This window comes from Elgaria multicarinata, chromosome 8 (assembly GCF_023053635.1).
Source record: "Elgaria multicarinata webbii isolate HBS135686 ecotype San Diego chromosome 8, rElgMul1.1.pri, whole genome shotgun sequence".
NCBI lineage: Eukaryota > Metazoa > Chordata > Lepidosauria > Squamata > Anguidae > Elgaria > Elgaria multicarinata.
In genome coordinates this window covers 85,279,623-85,300,796 of record NC_086178.1, presented here as the reverse complement: position 1 = coordinate 85,300,796, position 21,174 = coordinate 85,279,623, and the positions used below count along the sequence as shown (strand labels likewise).

Genomic DNA, 21,174 nt, shown 5'->3' with positions numbered 1-21,174 from the left:
CCGCCTGAACTCGGAGCTCCGAAAAATGGGCGCTTCTCTTCGCCTTGCTTCTAGCGGGTCCACGGTCCGCTCCTACTCCGCCTTTGGGTAAGGCGGAGCAGGCCAATCCGCTACTGCTTCTACGCTCCTAATCGGAGCGGAGCACATCCCTAATATCTGCATACTGCAAAATTTTAATTCCTCTCAGTACTGGGTTGGCCACAATGTCGGTCACTTAGGAACTGAGGGGCTCAGGCGGGAACCCCTGGGGACATGCGCAGTACGGACTGGGTTCATGCCAAAACTCTAGGCTATAGAAGTTTCCTGAATGAAGCTCCACACAGGCGCAGAGCCCATCAGTGTGAATGCACAGATGACCACTCGAAGAACTTCAGTTACAGGTAAGCAACCTGACTTTCCTGAATGGCAACACTTTGGGGGTTTGATTCGATACATGGATATGATTGAGATCATGAAGAAGATTTAATTCTAGTAGGAGATGTTTGGAAGTCTTGAAAAATTGTTCACACAGCTAATATCTACGACTGCAAATCAGTTATGCAACTCAGTACTGCTTTGAAATATTACTGCAACTGAGCTGATCAGTTGGATGAAGAAATATCCACAACTCTGTTCTGATGCAACAGAACAAACCTGCAATTGATGAAGAATATTTGAAGATGAATAACTAAATCCCTTTGATGTTGCCTATTACTTCTCTCTTTGCAATAGGGCTGTCCTTGCTAATTATGATGGTAATTAATAAAGCTATGGGTTGGGAAAGGACCTTCATGTGATTACTTTATTATAGTACATTTCATATGGCAGAACAACATAATTTAAAACCTGTCAACTTTCATTTTTGGATTACTATTTTTTTAGCTTTATGTTTTCTGACTGATCAGAAACAAATCTAAAATAGCGGAGTCCATGGGTATTTCTTCAAACTTATTTCAGGGTAGGGGAAAACTCATCACAGATATGACAGCAAACATTTGTCTTACAGGGAAATATTTCTAATAGGAAATATCTAACATTAGAGGGCCACTGCCTGTGTTAAGGGTAAATTGCATCCAGCCATTATAACCAGAACTGGGGAGTAGGTACTATGGGTTACCCCGAGGAAACAATTCAATGGACATATCTGGAATTAGCAGAAGAAGTTTTTTGGGGATGGTTCATACCAATTTTGAGGTAGAATGGGCAAGAAATGGCTTCTGTAAGGCAACAGTATGATGTATTTTGAGTGGATATCAGTGATTAAGTGTGGGTTGTTTGTTGAACCATTGGTTAGCGTGTTGTTTGAACCCAGGACATTTTATTTATTTATTTATTTATTGCATTTTTATACTGCCCAATAGCTGAAGCTCTCTGGGCGGTTCACAAAAATTAAGTAGAAAAGAACTCAGGGGTAGCAAGTGTCATTTCCCTCTTTTGGAAATGTCTCACACTTAATCCTCAAACTGCATTTGGTTGGGAGGGGGGAGAACCAAGAACACAGGGGGGCTCAGGATGGGGGAGCTGTTCCTTCTGAAAAGGAAACCCTAAGATTGAGAAGTGAGTGCAAGGAGCTAGGTTTTGCAGGGTGCAGGCCATAATACGAAGAACCTCTTGAGCTGTGGACAAAACAGGCCATCTTGGTTCTTCTCTGACACCAGCTTCTCAATGATAACGCAAAGCCATTTCGGAAACTCTCTCTGGTTTCAAAACCCACCAGTCATGCTGTGCACAGGGATGCCGCTGGCGCAGTTGTCAGAAGCCCAACTGAGCATGCACAGTATGCCAGGCATCTCTCTCTCTCTCTCCTCTCTCTCTCTCTCTCTCTCAGCAAAAAACAAAACACAGTTTCTATAAACCGTACATGACAGGGTAAATCTATTTCTACAGACAATGCTGCATGTTGCAAAGGTTCAATATTCGGTGCCATTTTTTGTCATATGTTCCCATCATAGCCTGTAGGCTGTGGTCAGCCAGAAGTACAAGCTCTGGAGAAGGAATTTTAAACAGTGTTTGTTTAATGAGCCATTCTTCATAGAGCTGATGAATAGCTTCTAAATATTGCATGGGAATGACTTTCTCTTCATCCCTGCACCTACATTTTAGTCTCTCATAACATATCTCAGGAGAGGTCTGCAGGTAAACTATCAGATCAATGGAAATAGTCATATTCTTTATGATCCACTCATACCATTCTGTCAATACAATGTAATCCACTTCTTGCATTTTCCCACTTCGGTATAGGTATTCTACAAAAATGTATTTTCTGCAGGGTGGCTTATTAACCATGCAGTGTGGCTTTTTTTCCTTGAACAAGCCAACTTGAGAACTCATGGTATGTTGTTGGGTTGTTCAGGGTGGTTAAAAAGCCACAGTGCATGGTTAACAAGCCACCCTGCCATCACACATACCCCTGTTGGCTGCTCTTTCCCTTCAGAGTTGTATCCAGTTGTCAGAGTTCCCTTCAACCAGGCTGACGGCAGAGGCAGGTAAGTGGGAAAGGGGGGACAAAATGGGGGCCGAATAAGACCCCCTCCTCCTTACCTGGCTTCGCCATCCACTGCCGCATGGTAAGCCCCCCTCCCCCACCCCCACTTACCTGACTCTGTCGTCCATCATGGTCTGGGCAGCGGCTTCAACTGAGGCCTTGGCCATAGTTGAAGCCACCACCCAGACAACAACAGAGCCAGGTAAGCCCCCCTGCCCCCTTACCTGGCTCTGCCGCCATTGCCGCATGAACAGCGCCAGGGCCAGGGCCAGGTAAGCCCCCTTCCCCCCCCCCACTTACCTGGCTCCGTTGTGGTCTGGGTGGCAGCTTCAACTGCGGCCTAGGCCCAGGCTTCAAGCAGAAACAGGTCGGAGCCTGCTTCTGGCCTGAGGCCTGGGCCTCAGTTGAAGCCACCGCTCGGACCGCGACAGAGCCAAGTAAGCCCCCCTCCCCCCTGCCGCCTTACCTGGCTCCGCCACCATCACCACACAGACTGCTGTGGCGGAAGTGCCAGGTAAGCCCTCCTCCCCCCCCACTTACCTGGGTCTGGAGCTTCAGAACAGTCCAAATCTCTTCGGACCAATCTGCTTCTCCCCAATCCAGACCTCCCCTGATCCACTCTGGAACCGGGCTTCGGAGGTCCGGATCAGCCCACTCCACTTCAGTAATGGAGCAGTGCACAGCCCTAATCTCCAGCATTCAAGACAGTAAGCCTGTGTGCAGCAGTTGCTGGGGAACATGGGTGGGAGGGTGCTGTTGCACCATGTCCTGCTTTGTTGGTCCCTGGCCAATCGCTGGTTGGCCACTGTGGGAAGGAGCTGTCTGTGGGAAGGAGCTGCCATGCTACCCTCACCTATGGACGCTGAGCCTGTGTTTGTTCCTGCCCCTGTTTCCAGGTACCCAAGGCAAGGCTGCCAGGAACTGCTGGGGAAGAGCCTGTGGGAAGGAGCTGCCATGCTAGCCTCATTTGTTGGGGTTACTATTTTAGACCTAACTACCATATGCACCCACATTTTATTTTATTACTTCGTTAGAATTATAGCATTGCGATTTATACAGTTTTAGGGCAGATAAGGGTAAAATACCCTTTTCTGGCAACTAAAATTCTGGGCCCACGGAAAACAATCCCAGTTACAGAATGTTTACATACCTTTAGCTTTTAGTCTGTTTCATATTTTTTAAAAAGATAAAAAAAATACAAAAATATTTTAAGTTTTTTTGTTTTGTTTTATTTTTTAAATAAGTATTTTAACCATTTTTTCATTGCTGTCAGTCTCCCCTTGACATCCAGAGATTCATATTTGCTCTTATAACCTTTCCATCAGTGTTGATAACTCCTGCAATGAAATGGTGCTCACTAGAAGGGGATATCAGGTATTAGGTATCACTCCCTCCACTGGGAACATTTCTCCAAAAAAGCAAAACAAAAAAACAAAAATGACACAATTTTATATGCCAGAGCAACAGAAGGGGCTGCTGCCATGACACAGGCTCTGAACAACAGACCTTACCACTACCACCACTTCTTATGGGGCGATACAGGCTCTGAACACCAGACCCGGCCGAGGCTACTCCCTGCTCAAGCCAAGCACCACCACTTGATACGCCTGAGGCAAGGGATAAAACCCACCTTCCTCCAAACTATGTGGAGAAAGGGGTTTAAAATGGAGAATGGATTTTAATATATATAATAATACGCTGTGAGTTATATCTGCTTAGGTGAATGATTGTCAGAGTGGGTGCTGAATGTGTAAACTTAAGATGATAAATGTCAAACAGACACGTGGGATTTTTGTGGTAGTTTTAAAAACAAAACAATCAAAATTTATTTTTAAAAGTTCATAAGCTTTGTTTCAAATAACATTTAAAAACCTTTTTGAAACCTTTCATACAATCCGGTCACTCTCACATTTGCGCTTTCCTTTCTCTCACACAATCACTCTTGAACTTTCTTTATTATCGGTATTGATTAATATACATCCACTACGTGCACACCACACTCTAAAGACACCACTCACTACACTGACTCTCAAACTCTCCAGACCCAAGTACTCTGAACACAGAGAGCACTACAGACTCTAAGAGTACCTAACAAGTCTCCCTGGAAAGAACTCTCAATCCCCTCAGTCATTCCCTTATATATCACTCCTCCCCCCTCCCAAGACATTCTAACTCCGCCCACTCAGGCCAACATTCTGCAAACCACAGACTTATAAACTGCAGACATACATTTGGAATTGACTTGTGGGGTGTAACGCCACAGCTGCTGATAGGGTTATAGATGCCCCAGACTCCCAAAATTCCATTTTAGACTGGGCCCTGGATCTTAAAGGTTATACACATTACCATAGGCGTGCACAGCACATTTCATTAGGTGGTTCGGGCAGGGATTTTTTTTTTTTTTTAGGTAAACATTGATTGAATATACAATAATAAAGGACTTTTTTCATTCATCAAACAAACAAAATAAACGAAAACTGAAGTAAACTGTATTTTTTTTAATTAACAAGTAATCTGTACTTTAAAAATACACATTTTAAAATGGAGGCTCTGAATACTATTTTTTTGCTGTAGTGATAACCAGGCATATATAAAGATACAGTCAATTTTCACCATCTTTAAATTTAATCAGATTATGACCTAATCTAAACTTACGGAAAAAGATTCACATTTAAAACAGATTCTATCATATTAACAATAATGAGTGTCATCTAGTTGCAGCACCATACATAGAATACACCATACATTAAATGCCCTAATAATGATTTTAAAAGACCGTCCTGTGTGCTGCTGAGCAAAGAATTTGGAATGAGGTCCGGGAGAGAGACTTCTGGGGTGAATACAGTGAGGACAAGGGGTGGCTGCGGGCCTAGCATAAGAGAGGGCTGGCTGGCAAGATTTGGAGAACTTGGGGGAATGTAGGAGATCTGGAACTAGGGACATCTCTGGAAGGCCGTGAAGGGGCTATTGGCAGAAGACAGGAGATGAAGGAGAAAAGAGAGGATGGGAAACTGTCACAAGGGCACTTCATTTTGCTAAGTGTAAGCCGCTCCGAGAGCCTTTTTTGGCTGAGGAGCGGGGTATAAATATGATAAATAAAAATACTCTAAATAAAATAAGGGCAGAAGAAGAGGATTGGCATGGGAGGAACCCCGGGGGAAAGAAGAGAGAGAAATGCCCCTATGAGTGAGGTAGAAGAGGGAGAGAGGGTGCAGACAGGAGAGGTATGAGTGTCCCGGAGGGGAGAGGAAACAGAGGTGATGTTTAGCCTTGAGGAGAAGCCTGAGGGGAGACATGATTACACTCCTCAAATACTTGAAAGATTGACATACACAGGAGGGGCAGGATCTCTTCTCTATCATCCCAGAGTGCAGGACACGGAATAATAGGCTCAAGTTACAGGAAGTCAGATTCCGGCTGGACATCAGGAAAAACTTCCTGACTGTTAGAGCAGTATGACAATAGAACCAGTTACCTAGGAAGGTTGTGGGCTCTCCCACACTAGAGGCATTCAAGAGGCAGCTGGACAACCACCTGTCAGAGATGCTTTAAGGTGGATTCCTGCATTGAGCAGGAGGTTGGACTTGATGGCCTTATAGACCCCTTCCAACTCTATTATTCTATGATTCTATGAAAACAGTAGTGTAGATCCTGCCTGAGACACCTGGGCCCTGTACATCTAGGAAACCCAATGCATGTTGTTCAGTATCTAAATTATAGACAGCTCTTGCGAGGGCTGGCCTAAGACATTTTGCTGCCTAAAGCGGAATAGCAAATGACATAACCCCCACCCCACCCCCAAACTCACAGTGCCAAGCCAGTAAAGTCATTTTGGCACTTGAGGCCAGTTGACAACAGCTTATTATGCCACAATAAAGTTGTGAGTCTTCCAGATATCACAGGATACTTTACGGCTTTTGAACACAAAAGAAGAAGAGGACTATACCACAACCTGGCCTTGTGGGTCATGTAACCAGCAAGTACAGTCCAGAAAGGAAATCCAGACACAAGCAATTCAAGCCAAACCACACTACATACCCACATACTGTATTATTTTGCCCTTGTCCAAACATTGGTGCTCTCATCCCTTTTTGCTGCAGTGCCACTTCTGCCCCCTTGACCCAGATAAGGGGCCTGGGCAGCTTGGAAGAAGCCACAGGTAAAGAAGGCCTATGGCACTCCACTGAACATGTCAACAGCCAGTCCACCCACTCCTCCCCTTGCCAGGAGCCACGCTGCCTATAATGGCAAAGTATAGTAATTGCCTGGGCATCTCTCTCTGCATAATCAGGTAGTAGCTTACAATGGTGTTAAGCAATTTTAGAAACCAGATGAAATAGTCTTATAGGGCCCTTTATGTCTTAAAATGCATTGCTTCAGTTCAAATGGCAGATATATCTTCCACACTGACAGCTGCTACATTCCTGATACTAGAGCAATAGTATATATATGATTCGACATATGTGAGGAGTTTCATGTTTTAAACTCATTTAAGGTGCAAGCCTGTGCATATTTAGAAAGAAAAAAAGTCCTAGAATTCTCAGCATACCCCAGCCAGCCATGCTGGCTAGGGGATTCTAGGAGTTGAGGGACTTTTTTCTGTCTAAACGTGCATAAAATTGTGCCTTTAACTTATAATGTCACACTAACATGAATACAGGAATCAAATAGGATCTCCTTCTTCAGTGGGACACACTTACTTAGGAGTAAGTACCATTTTGTTATAGGAAAGGATAGTATATTTTTAATTAAAATTTAAAAATAACTATCACCTGGTACAGAGTGAAGACCTGGCTGGTTCACTGTTGTAATTATTTGATTGGGACTAAAGTAGAGGGGCACTAATTTTACTGTATTTATTGTCTTTTAATATGGTTAAATGTCCCACAGTTATCTTGCTATTCTATTTCTACAATTCTTTTTCTCCTGTCTTTTCTTCATCCTCTCTTTGTTTTCAGGCAGCATCCTATGCACATTTACCTCAGAGCAAGTTTGATTCATCTCAGTGGGGCTTACTTCTGAGTAGACATACATAGGATTGTGCTGCAGCTCTGTTTTAAAGTGACACAAGATACACACATACCATGTTTACCAAAAGAACGGATTGAAAAAAGAGGGTTGGACACCCTAAAATAAGCAGGGGCAGATAGGAATTGTTTTAGCAAGCATTCTGAAAAAAGTGCTGCTGAATGAACCCTCAGGAGGTCCTGGGGGGGCACTGCAGTTCTTCCCCCTTCTCCCTTTCTTTTCTCTTGCTGGAGTCCAGACTGGGGTGGGTGGTGGGGCAGCGATGAGGAGAGAAGGCACGTAAACATACAGCTTCTCTCTCCCAAACATTACAGTACTTGCAGGGCTGATGAGGAGAGGAGGGCAGCAGCTCCGAAGGGGGGAGGGCCCCAATCCGCAGCTCTGGGCAATCTTACTCCTTACAGAAACAGTCCCCTCCTCCGCTCCACCACATGCTGCTTCCTGGCTCCAGCGTGGCTGCTGCTCCCACCTTGTTCAGCAACTGTCGTGAGAGGTCAGGCAGAGCAGCTGGGGGCAGCTGAGTGAGTGAGTGAAAGAGCGAGCGAGCGAACTGGGGGGTGGGGGTTCAGTGGCTGCACCCATGAAAAAAGCCTTCTGGAGGAGGATGAATTTGTCGCTCTTTCCTGCTCCGTTCCAGCGCCCGCCGCCCCCCCGTCACCTCCACAACCTATTTTGCCTAGAACTAGCACCAGCCCTGCTATTGAGAGAAAAGAGCCTGAAAGTTATTTGCTACAGTTCAAATTTCTTGGAGGAGGAGCATTGGCATGCGGATTAGGGGGTTCAACTGAACCCTTTGAACCTGTTGTCCGCACGCCAATGCACATTACTCAAATGAGGATTTACCCTCTGTGAACCTTGCACAAGAGCTGGCTTGTGCTGAGCATAAGGCACCCTCAGGGATAATCCTTAAGAGGATAATCAATGAAATGAAATGATGCTAAAACAAGTAGCAGAGCTGGCCTGTAGTGATTGGAAAGGAAATAAAAAAGAGTTCTGTAATGAATTGGAGGAAGCAAAGAAGGACAATGATTTGAAAGTACCATTTGCAGGTTGATTTCTTTTGGTGATGAAGGATCTAGATTCTAGAACATAATTAAATCCTTTCTGTCAGAATGCAACAACCTCCTTACAACATTGGTTGAAGTACATACAAAAGATGCCCTTGAGCTTGGAGAAGTGGCCTCAGAAATGGAGCTGAGTCAAATTGGGGCACAAACAAACAACCCTACTATGTTGAATAGGAAGGTGAGCAGGAGAATGGCTAAGAAGAAAGGGGGCAATAATTTAAAGAAGACCAAAGATGTAAAAAATGCTAACCCTGTAAGATACAAGAAAATGGAATTTGAGAAACTCTTCAAACTGCTTGACAAAAGTCCTAAGCAGGAAGCAGGCCCAAAAGTTAAGAAGGAAACCAAGAACAAGGAAATGATTGGTGATACTGACAAACACCAATCTGAAATTATACATGATAACCCCCTACAGCCCATCTCACTAAAAGCAGTACAGGATCAGATCCAAGTTTCTGATATGCAGGATCCTTGGATACTAGCCCCACTGAGAAAGAAGCCCCACCAGATGAAGAGAGCAAAAGATTCCAACTGGAACTTAACACTGGATCGTCAAAAGTTGGTTTTAGTGAATTATCCTAAGCCTGCAGGACTTTTCACCCAGTATGAACGCAAACTGCACTTAATGATAATCTTGGATGCAGTTCTCCCAGGGCTGATTACTTCAGATAATATCGCCCACGTGGAATATTTATACTATAATTACATGCATGCTCATGCCGTGGTTACCTTCACTGAGTGGGGGCAAGGCCAAAATTATATATGACAGCAGAGATGCTTTTGCTGGGAGTGGTATTTTTATCTCAAGATTCTTTGAAAATCTGACACCTCCCTTGGCTTTAGGTCCCTCCCATTCCTTATACCCCCCCCAAAAAAAAAAACCAAGAGAAGGAGACCTGTGTCACTACAAACTTAATCGACCTTGATACCACAGAAGGAATTCTCTTTAGCCATAAAGATATAAGATAATTATATTGACTCCAAACTATACAGTAAACACCTACTAAAAAACCTGGAGAACTGGGAATTTACCAACCATATTATCCACCCTGAACAGGCTGGCTTTAGGAAAGGGCAGAGCACTATTGACCACTGTTTGACTCTATTTTTTAGCCCAACAAGGAATTGCTGGTCCTACCAAACATTTATTTGTCACCTTTGTTGACTTAGCAGCAGCTTTTGATTCGATAGATAGAAACTTGTTGTGGAATAAACTGGCCAACACTAATATAGATAAACTGGCCAACACTAATATAGATAAGCGCCTATTGTTTCTAATTAAGGAACTCTACTCCAATACAACTGCTAGAATTAGAGTTGGAATTTCTGGCTCATTAACTGATTCTATAGCCACAAGCAAAGGAGTAAAACAAGGATGTCTACTGGCACCATTACTCTTTAATTTATATTTGAATGACATAATTCCAGCATTGTCTGGCCCAGAATTTTTTCCGCCTTCAGTTGGGTCAAAGAAGATTTCTATCCTTTTATATGCTGATGGTATGGTTCTAATTTCACTTACCCATGTAGGTTTGAAAAGGCTGCTCTCTAAGCTCAGTGTATTTTGTACTAAAGAAAAACTGAGCATTAATTATACTAAGACAAAGGTGATGGTGTTTGGGAAAAGACATTCTCATTTCCAATGGTCTATCAATGGTCATCAGATTGAACAATGCCGGGAATTTAAGTACCTTGGCATTCACTTTGCAGAGAACCTCTCCTGGAAGCCACATATAGAAGCTATTAGAGCAGTGGCTTTGAGATCTATTGGAGCAATTCTTAGATTTTATTACACTACAGGAGGACACCTGGTTGTTCCAGCTCTGAAAATATTTCAAAGTAAAGTCATTGCCCAGATCCTGTATGGTGCTGCTGTCTGGGGCTGGGATGACTCTCAAATGGTTAAACTGGAGGTACTACAGAACACATTTCTTAAAAAACTGTTAAGACTTCCTCCAGGCACTCCTGCAGCATTGGTCCGGACAGAAGTAGATCTCCCCTTTATTTATTTTATTTATTTATTTATTTATTTATTTATTACATTTTTATACCGCCCAATAGCCGAAGCTCTCGGGGCGGTTCACAAAAATTAAAACCATCATAAAACAACCAACAAGTTAAAAATACAAATACAAAATACAATATAAAAAGCACAACCAGGATAAAACCACGCAGCAAAATTGATATAAGGTTAAAATACAGAGTAAAAACAGAGTAAAATTTAAATTTAAGTTAAAATTAAGTGTTAAAATACTGAGTGAATAATCTCCCCTGTATTAGATCTCGCATTCATTTTATTTTGTTTAACTATTGGAGAATTATACAGGATTCCTCAGTTAGGATTTTCCCCAAGCTATGTTTTGAACAGCTATTAAACTGCAAAAGCTGGAGTTCAAGATATTACAAGTTGCTTGAATTGTATTATGCTCTTCTTGACAACTTTTCTGTCTTGAACTCAAGAGAGAAACTTCGGGAATATATTTTTAACTATGGTGCTCAGCTGGACAGACAAGCTATTAACAATTCCAAATTTTCAAAATGGTATAGGCTTTATAAATTTGACCATCAAATGGCTGTTTACCTGGTAAAGCTTACATCCCCAAAGCTTAGGCAAGCATTTACAGCCCTCCGTTTTCAAACTATGCCCACAGCTGTGACGGATGGCAGATATCAGCGCACCCCTTTGGCCCTCCGTCTGTGTATTTGTGGGGCCCCAGAAATTGAGGATCTGCCTCATTATTTGCTCTTCTGTTCTTTATACTCTGAACCAAGAACCAAATTTTTGGAATCTATTCTATATCAACTACACTTCAATACCACTTCAGAAAAGATTTTCTGTCTCCTGTCTGACACTGAGTCTAGGGTAACGCACAAAGTATCTCTTTTTGCCCGGGCAGCAATGAATATTCGGGGAAGATTTATTACTGAGATTGCAGTTGACTGTGCTGGAGATGCTCTTATTTAACTACAAAAATTATGTTTTTAATTGTACTGAATTTTACTCTTTTATTATGTATGATCTGTTTGTGATTATATGTAGTATTTTTATATTGTTGTTTCTCCATAATGTATATATTCTGTATGCGAATGGCCTATGGCCTAAGCATTAATAAATTATTACTATTACTTACTATTACTTACATAAAGATATAAGTACCCAGAAGTACTTGGATAGTAAGGAAGATCTTATTTATAGTGATATGAGGGTGTCAAGGTCTCTTGAAAAACAAGAATCACTGCTGGACTTAAGAGGATATAATAAAAACACCCAGAGCACTGTGGAAAGAAGCAGGCCAACAGCTCAAAAAGCTTGATCTATTCCACAGATTCAGGGGCGGCCCGTGGAACTCCCATCTTTTATATGACCCATGAAAGGGCTCCTACGCTTAAAGGTCCAGCTGATCAAAACCAGTATGGGATCAGTGGAACAGATACTATAAGGATGATGAACTCTATACTAATGAGGAGATAGCCCTTTTGGACTCTTTTTGTGCATTGACCTTAGAAGCACAAAATGATATCTTGAGGCGTCTGACGTCTTTGAAAGAACATTTGATAACCAGGCAAGCAGAATGTGCAAGCCCATTGGCTAAGAGGGAAGCACTTGGGCCAGTAGAGGACTGTGCCCTAATCCACCAGAAAAAATTATCAAACCAGAGGGAGGGGAGTTGGAAATGGCTCCAATGGAGGGGAGAAAGGTTTACAGAGAGATCTGGGTGTAGTAGAAATTAGGGGTGTGATCCGCTCCGATTAGGAGCGTAGAAGCAGTAGCGGATTGGCCTGCTCCGCCTTACCCAGAGGCGGAGTAGGAGCGGACCGCGGACCCCTAGAAGCAAGGCGAAGAGAAGCGGCCATTTTTTGGAGCTCCTAGTTCAGGCGGAGCGCTCCGGTCGCCATCTTGAAAACATTTCGCCATAGGATTGCATTGCGGCAAATAATCGCGCATAACTAGGTTGTTTTTGAAGCTATCGTTCTGGAAATTCTTGTGCTCAGAGAGTCGTGGATGGGGGTCATTTTGAGACCACTCTCACCTCTCTGCGTCGTGCGGGTCGCATGCTATATTTTTTTGAAAATCGGGTCAACCGCGCGGCTCAAACGGCGTTTTCGGCTTTTCGCCCATAGGATTGCATTGAGGGAAAGAATCGGGGATAACTGGGGGGGGGTTAAGCTATCGTTCTGAAAATTCTTGTGCACAGAGAGTCGTGGATGGGGGTCATTTTGAGACTACTCTCAACTTTCTGCGTCCTGTGGTTCTTGTGGAATATTTTTTAAAAAATTGGGGTTTGGGTTTTTTTGTTTTTTTTTTTGAAGCGATGACAGGCACATTCAACTCCCAATCCTGATGAGAATTGATCTCCTCAGAAAGCATCATCCTCCAATCCCAGCGTTGGAGGGGGGACTAAGGCAGACCCACCCTGAGAACTTTCTGTTTTGTGTCACTTTGTGGGTTGGCGTTCGTGGAGGGAACACTTAGTTAGTTAGTGCTCCTGCTTTGGACTTTGGAGATAGATTAGGATAGATTTAGTTTGGCGCGCGTGTGTGTGTTTGTTTGCTTCTTTCTGACTTATAGCTTAGTTTGCCCTGTGTTTTTCCCTTACTTTGATTTAATATAAACTTTATTTTTAAATTTTGGAGTGTGTGTTTGGTGGGTTGGGTTGGTTGCCCCCCCCCCCTGACTGTTCTGCTTTTGTGAAAGCTTTCTTTTGAAAGCATACACACACTTCTTGTCCCATTTCCCTACATTTATTAGTAATAAACATATTTTATTATATTCTTTTACATAGTCTTAGTAGTATATTAGTATCTCATACATATTATTAGTAGTATTCATATTTTATTCTTCTTATACATATTAGTAGTAGTGTTTGGTTGGTTCTTTCCTCCCCTCCCCTCTCTTAAATCCTGATTGTGTTTCCTTCTATCTTCTATATACCAAAAAATACCAAAAAATACCAAAAAAAAATTATTCTCTTTTTCTTCTCTGTGTAACTTGGACTGAGTGGGCTGCTAGTAGTATATATATTAGTATATTCTTAGTAGTATAATATTTTATTCTTTTTATACAGCATACACACTTCTTGTCCCATTTCCCTACATTTATTAGTAATATTCTTAAACATATTATTAGATATTCTTAGTAGTATATATATTAGTATATTCTTAGTAGTATAATATTTTATTCTTTTTATACAGCATATACACTTCTTGTCCCATTTCCCTACATTTATTAGTAATATTCTTAAACATATTATTAGATATTCTTAGTATTATATATATTAGTATATTCTTAGTAGTATAATATTTTATTCTTTTTATACAGCATACACACTTCTTGTCCCATTTCCCTACATTTAAACATATATTCTTCTTATACATATTCTTAGTAGTACCTTATACATATTATTAGTAGTATTAATATTTTATTAGTCATCATGAAAAGAGGGAGCAGGCATGCTGAATAGGCCTGGGAGCCGTCCTTGCGAGGTAGCTGGATCTGCTGGGACTGACTCCCCCGCAGATCTATGGCTTACTTGTGCAAGGTACCAGCTTTTCTGGGCCCCCCAACCCATGCCTGCCTGCCTGTCTGCCCGCCTCCCCCGGGGTGCTGCTGTGGTGGGGCATCTGCCAGGACTGACTCCTCGCCTACTCTGCCTGCCTCTCTGCCCGCCTGGTGCCTGGTTTGCTCCCAATCGTCCTCCTCTGTGCCCCTCAAGGCGTAACTGCTGGCTTAGAAAGAAAGAACCAGCCATCTTTGCCTCACTTGCTCCTTGCGCCCGCTTACGGGTTGGTTTGCTATGCGTTAGTGCTCAAGCCATCCTTGCGGCACTACAATGCATGCTGCCTGCCTGCCTGCCTGCCTTCCCTCCCTTCTCCCCTTCCCGCCTTGCAGGGATGGTGTATGTGTCTTGCTTTGACTCAGGGGAGAAGTCCTTCCTGCGCTCACTTAGACTTTATCAAGTTCAACAATCCCTTTTTCAAATGTGCCAGAAGATTTAGGGTTATCTCGTGGCATGTTGGGATTTCCTTGGAACTGGCCCCATTGAGCTGTCTGCATTGCAACTTTAAATCCCTGACATACTGGAGTGCCCGATTTTCAAAAGTTCCCCTAACATCAGGGGATGATGGGATTGCCTTGAAACTTGGTGTCCATGGGGACACATGGGTAAGATGTCATGGGACCAAAGGATAGGTTTCTGACGTGCAAATTGACGTAGTTGTAGAATAGGACTTGATTTGGGGTGAGTTAAAAAGTTTAAGCCGCGCCAAAAATCAGGGGATGATGGGATTGCCTTGAGTCTGGGCGCCCATGTGGACACATGGATAAGCTATCATGGTGCCGAGTTTGAGGTTTCTAACATGCAAATTGACGGAGCTATCCCAAGGGGTGTGAATGGGGTGCCCGATTTTCAAAAATTCCCCAAAAATCAGGGGATGATGGGATTGCCTTGAAACTTGGCGTCCATGTGGACACGTGGATAAGCTATCATGGTGCCAAGTTTGAGGTTTCTAACATGCAAATTGACGTAGTTGTAGAATGGGACAATTTGGGGTGAGTTAAGCCGCGCCAAAAATCAGGGGATGATGGGATTGCCTTGAGTCTGGGCGTCCATGTGGACACATGGAGAAGCTTTCATGGTGCTGAGTTTGAGGTTTCTAACATGCAAATTGACGGAGCTATCCCAAGGGGTGTGAATGAAGTGCCCGATTTTCAAAAAATCCCCAAAAATCAGGGGATGATGGGATTTGCTTGAAACTTGGCGTCCATGTGGACACGTGGATAAGCTATCATGGTGCCGAGTTTGAGGTTTCTAACGTGCAAATTGACGGAGCTATCGAAAGGGGTGTGAATTAGGGTTATGGGTGGTGCGTTAGAGGTTAGAGCCGCTCCAAAAATCAGAGGATGATGGGATTGCTTTGAGTCTGGGCGTCCATGTGGACACATGGATAAGCTTTCATGGTGCCGAGTTTGAGGTTTCTAACATGCAAATTGACGGAGCTATCCCAAGGGGTGTGAATGGGGTGCCCGATTTTCAAAAATTCCCCAAAAATCAGGGGATGATGGGATTGCTTTGAAACTTGGCGTGCGTGTGTATACCCCCATGAGGTGTCATGGTGCCAAACGTGAGGTTTCTAACTTGAACAGAAAAAAGTTGTATACTTTTTTAGCTTTCAATGCAACCCTATGGGGGGCAAAAACGGAGCTCCGGAGGTTTTGAGGTTAGAAACGGAGTTTTGAGGTTAGAAACCTCAAACTCGGCACCATGATAGCTTATCCAGGGATACACATGCATGCCAAGACTCAAGCCAATCCCATCATCCCCTGATTTTTGGCGGGGCTCTAACCTCTAATGCACCACCCATAACCCCAATTCACACCCCTTTCGATAGCTCCGTCAATTTGCATGTTTGAAATCTCAAAATTACTACCATGATAGCTTATCCATGTGACCACATGGACGCCAAGTTTCAAGCCAATCCCATCATCCCCTGATTTTTGGGGAATTTTTGAAAATTGGGCACCCCATTCATACCCCTTTCGATAGCTCCATCAATTTGCACGTTAGAAACCTCAAACTCGGCACCATGATAGCTTATTCAGGGATACATATGCATGCCAAGACTCAAGCTAATCCCATCATCCCCTGATTTTTGGCGGGACTCTAACCTTTTAACTCATCCCAAATCAAGTCCCATTTTACAACTACGTCAATTTGCATGTCAGAAACCTCACCTTCGGTCCCATGACAGCTAATCCATGTGTCCACATGGACACCACGTTTCAAGCCAATCCCATCATCCCCTGATGTTAGGGGAATTTTTGAAAATTGGGCACCCCATTCACACCCCTTTTGTTAGCTCTGGCAATTTGCATGTTAGAAACCTCAAACTTGGCACCATGATAGCTTATACAGGGATACACATGCACGCCAAGACTCAAGGCAATCCCATCATCCCCTGATTTTTGGGGATTTTTTGAAAACCAGACACCCCAGTATCTTAGGGATTTAAAGCTGCAGACAGGGGCCACTTCCAAGGAAATCCCAACATGCCATGAGATAAACCTAAATCTTCTTCCAATCCTCCTCCTCTAATGGCACTGCTGCCATCTGCCTCTTGCAAAGGGGCACTTTTCCCATTCCCACCCTCAAAAAGAGAACGCCGGGCACAAGTTGCAGAAGAGAGTGCCTCTGCCTGCTGCTTCTCCTGCTTCTGTTGCGGAGCAGCCAGCCAAGGAGTTGCCCGTTTGATTTTCACAGCAGGAGAGGCAGCCTGCTTACTGGTGCCAGCCTGAGCCTTGCCTTGACCACTGCTTTCAGCAAACACACACACACGCCAAGCTAAATCCTAAATCTACCTCCAAACACAGCAGCAGCACCTAACTAACTCCTCTCCCCACGAATGCCAAACCCACAAGACGCTAAGAGCAAAAAGCTCTGAGGGTGCCTCTGCCTTAGTCCCCCCCTCGAACGCTGGGATTGGAGGATGCTTCATGAGGTGATCAATTCTCATCAGGATTGGGAGTTGAATGTGCCTGTCATCGCTTCAAAAAACAACAACAACCTGCCGGTTTACACGCTGTCCCTGTTTGTTTACCCTATTTTTAAAAAAATTCTAGCAAGCGAACCGCAGCATGCAGAGAGCTGTGAGTAGGCTCAAAATGACCCCCATCTAAGCACAAGATGTTTCAGAAAGATACCTTAAAAAACAACACAGTTATCCCCTATTCTTTTCCACAATGCAATCCTATGGGCGAAATTTTTCAAAATGGCGATCGGAGCGCTCCGCAGAAAGAGGATCGCTCCGCCAATGGGCACTTCTCTTTGCCTTGCTTCTAGGGGTCCATGGTCCGCTTCTACTCCACCTCTGGGCAAGGTGAAGCAGGCCAATTCGCTTCTAATTCTCCGCTTCTAATCGGAGCAGAGCACATGCCTAGTAACTGTGTTGAGAGTGACCATCTACCCTTACTGCTATCCCTAAACCTGAGAAACCTTAATGTGCATGCTGATCATGATTTTCCAATTATTGCAGAGGTAGAAATGAGATCCTCACTGATTAGGTGGTCTGCTAAACTAGACAAAGCAACATCTGAGATGTTATACTCAGATTGCATTCTCCATCTTAGTGCTGTTCAGAAAACGCCCCCTCCATTTTGGAGATTTTTTTTGCCTCCTGCGAAAGAGGCAGCTCTTTATCTCCCTTTTGTGTGGGCGTGGGGGTAGAATTTCATTTAACTTTCATAGTGGGGGGGATTCTGCTTACTGGAGAAGTTCTCTGTGGCAGTGTGATTTCATCATTACCTGATGAGGAGCTGTTGAAAAATGGATGAGGTGTGCGTGTGTCTTAAGCCATTTTACAAGCAATGGTAACCAAGCCTCCAGTATCGGTATATACACTTCCTTATAGATGCTTTCTAAAAGGAGGCAGAACTTTGGCAAACTGCCTTAACTGTGCCTGAAAGATGAACAATCTCTTTAAGTAACTCTTTTTAAAAAAATACATTTGAAAGCTGATCATGCCATTCCTCCAAGAGCAACTGGATGAGGATGGGCAGAATAATGTGTTGTTACCTCTTTTTTCTCATAGAAGTCAACTTCAAATGGGGGGGATGAGGGTGAGAAGATCCAAGTAAATGCTGTGCAACTCACAAGCCCAATTCTCCCCTTTAAATGCAGGTAGGGAATCGAGGGATAATAAGATTAATGATTATGATAAGGCTTTTTTGCAGTTTAATTATGAAATACACTTTTATATTCTTAATGGCAATCACCCGAATGATAAACCAGGTAATATAACCTTTTTCTTTGGCCAGGGTGGAAGTGTTACAGACTACATGGTTGTCTCAATTGATTGGATTCCTCATATTAGTAGTTTTGAAGTATATTGCTATCTTGAGAGTTACCACTACTCATTCCACCAATCATTTATGGTGACAGCTGTGCATTAATTGCAAGTGGATAATATTAGGAATAAGCTCTCTATTAACCCTTCCAAAAGAATTAGATGGTCAGCTCAAGTGGGGGCATCAATTGCTTGAGATTCTGTATGATGAGAAATGGATTTGGCTATGTAGTAATTTTATCCTTAACCCAGAGTGCAAGGAGTTGGTTTTGTAGTTTTCTAACATTTTACAGATACTAAAACCTCTATTTTCTAAAAAGGTGTCCCTAAATCCATCTAATTCCACCTTTTCTTTTGAGTGGTATGGTAGAGAATGGAAATTGCCTAAATCAAAGTTTCAAGTGTTTGCAAGAATAGCTCATAAGATTCAAGCCCCTAGACTAATTTCTTATTACAGTCAGTTACGATGTAACTACGAGATATTATTAAGACATAAAAAGTCTCTATATGCTAAGACTTAACGACAGAGCTCCTAATGGCTGCTCAAAGTAATGATTCACAGAGATTCTGGAAATGTATCAACAAATTGAGTTCCAACGGTTGTTTATTGAGGGAAACAAATATCCATTCACATGTATGGGAGGCTCATTTTCAAGGCCTGTTCAATGAACCTATCACCCAAGAGTATTTCTAGAAATCATAGATAGCACCACACTTACCGCCACCACCATAGAGGACTGACCACTAGTGTGGGATCCATCTGTTAATTAATGACCACTCTAAAGAATAGGAAGGCACCTGGGGAAGATGGAATCATTGGGAAAGTTTACAAAGTGCCCCCCCAATTGGTGTCCTTGCAGCTTTATTTACAGAAATTAATAATAGTCCCCCTGCAATGGAATATCAGTATGGTGACCCCCATATTTTAAAAAGGTGACCTAGTAAACACAGCCAACTACCATCCTATTAGTTTGCTGGATATTTCATCTAAAATTTATTCCAGCTATCTATTAAATAAATTAAATTGCTGGCTTGAGTCTAGCAAGCTGATTGCAACTGATTTGGGGATAAACTAAACAAATCCTCAATTGACAAAAGATCATTGATGCTGATGCAGAGACTTAAATCTGATACAAAAATCCAGGTTGGGGCAGATCTTTCAGTTTCCCTCTCAGACTTGATTAATTCTATGTGAGGTGTTCATCAAGGATGTTTATTAGCACCGACACTATTTAACATGTATGTTCATTCTTTAATAATTGACTATGTGCCCCCAAATTGGAATCTAGGATAGTTACGCTTCTTATGTATGCTGATGACACTATTCTACTATGTCAGATGCAACAAGGACTAAGGAGACTACTAAAATCTTTCAATCAATTGGCTCTACAAGCAAAGCTGAAAACAACTATTAAAAAGACAAAAGTGTTGGTCTTCGCCAATAGATTCAAAATATACAAGTGGCAAATTGACGGATGCCTTATAGAGCAGGGCTGGATCTACACTACTGCTTTAAAGTGCTTTATAACAGTTTTATAGCACTTTAAAGCAGTAGTGTAGATCCTGCCCAGGTGAAATCTTTTTAAAAATTGGGCTTATGGTTTTCCTCAACAAGAAACTGAATATTCATTTAGTAATGAAAAAACTGGCTACTAACAAATGACTTCCCTATTAATGTTTTATTGGAGCAAAGGTGGTAGACAGAGAGGCCATAGCTAGACCTAAGGTTTATCCCAGGCAAATAGAGGGATCATCCCTGCCAGCTCCCTGGATCCCCTGCGTGTCATTTAGATGCACAGAGATGACCCTGGGATATAGGCCTGGTCTAGCTATGGCCAGACTCTCCCAGCTCTCAAAACCTACGAGGCCACAGTTTTGCTATGGTGCTCAAATATGAGGGTCTTTTCAGAAAGTGAACACCACAAAATAAATATCTATGAGCTATCTTTGAGCTACGTAAGGCAACCGAGTCCTCCATTCTCTGACTGGAAGCTTGCTTCTGTTCACTGAAGGTTAAAGTATAAAGTCTTGCCCTCAGATATTGGTTGAAACTGAAAAAGTGAATAGGGTCTATCTTAGTATTAATTGCTTTCAGGGAGTTGTTGAACTTTAATAATAGAGTGTTTTTATCCTGGAATCAGGAAATTATTGAGATGTATGGACTCTCTTTGGTTATGTTGAGCTCTTCAAATTGTGAAACAGCTTCTCGATATTTGAAATCTTTTGAAGAGAGGAAGAAGTCAGAAAATAATAACTCAGATGCCAGAGCTTGGGTAAGCTATGGCCTCTTTATTAAATATTGGGAAATTCACCCCTCCATGGATCTGGGTTATGGGCGAGCCATTCAGCCAAGCCAGGAGTTGGGTAAAACTCAGCTCCTTTCTTATGCTGCACGTGTGTGCTTGAGGATAACCAACCCATTTCACCCCCACTTGGGCTGCTTAATTCCGAGTAGGTGAGACAGTGAGGTCCCCAGGGGCAGGCCGTATCCTGGGTCGAGAGCTGCTGAACCCCCAGAGGACCAGGCCTCAGAACCTGCCAATCACCATAAAGGTGCCCAACGAGTGCTCACCAACCTCATCTGATCCTAAGATTCCTGCACAAACCTGCACCAATCTAATTGACCTATTTACCCACCCTCTCCTGAGACATACTGAGTTCCAGTATGGAGTAGGCAAAAACCTGTACACAGAGCCAATGTGTGTCAGGCAAAATTCCTACTCAGCCCCACATACAAAAGGAGTGACTGGCTAGTCCCATGCTAGACTTTTAGAG

General features: G+C 42.9%; 1 protein-coding gene across 1 annotated transcript in view; it reads left to right on the top strand.

The window, feature by feature from the left end:
• Positions 1 to 8,749: 8,749 nt before the first annotated feature.
• LOC134403173 (lysosomal acid lipase/cholesteryl ester hydrolase-like) overlaps positions 8,750 to 21,174 on the top strand; it is a 90,465-nt gene continuing 78,040 nt past the window's right edge. The window contains exon 1 of the mRNA XM_063133281.1: positions 8,750 to 9,297. Coding sequence (XP_062989351.1) covers positions 8,750 to 9,297 — 548 coding nt within the window. The remainder of the gene's footprint in view (positions 9,298 to 21,174) is intronic.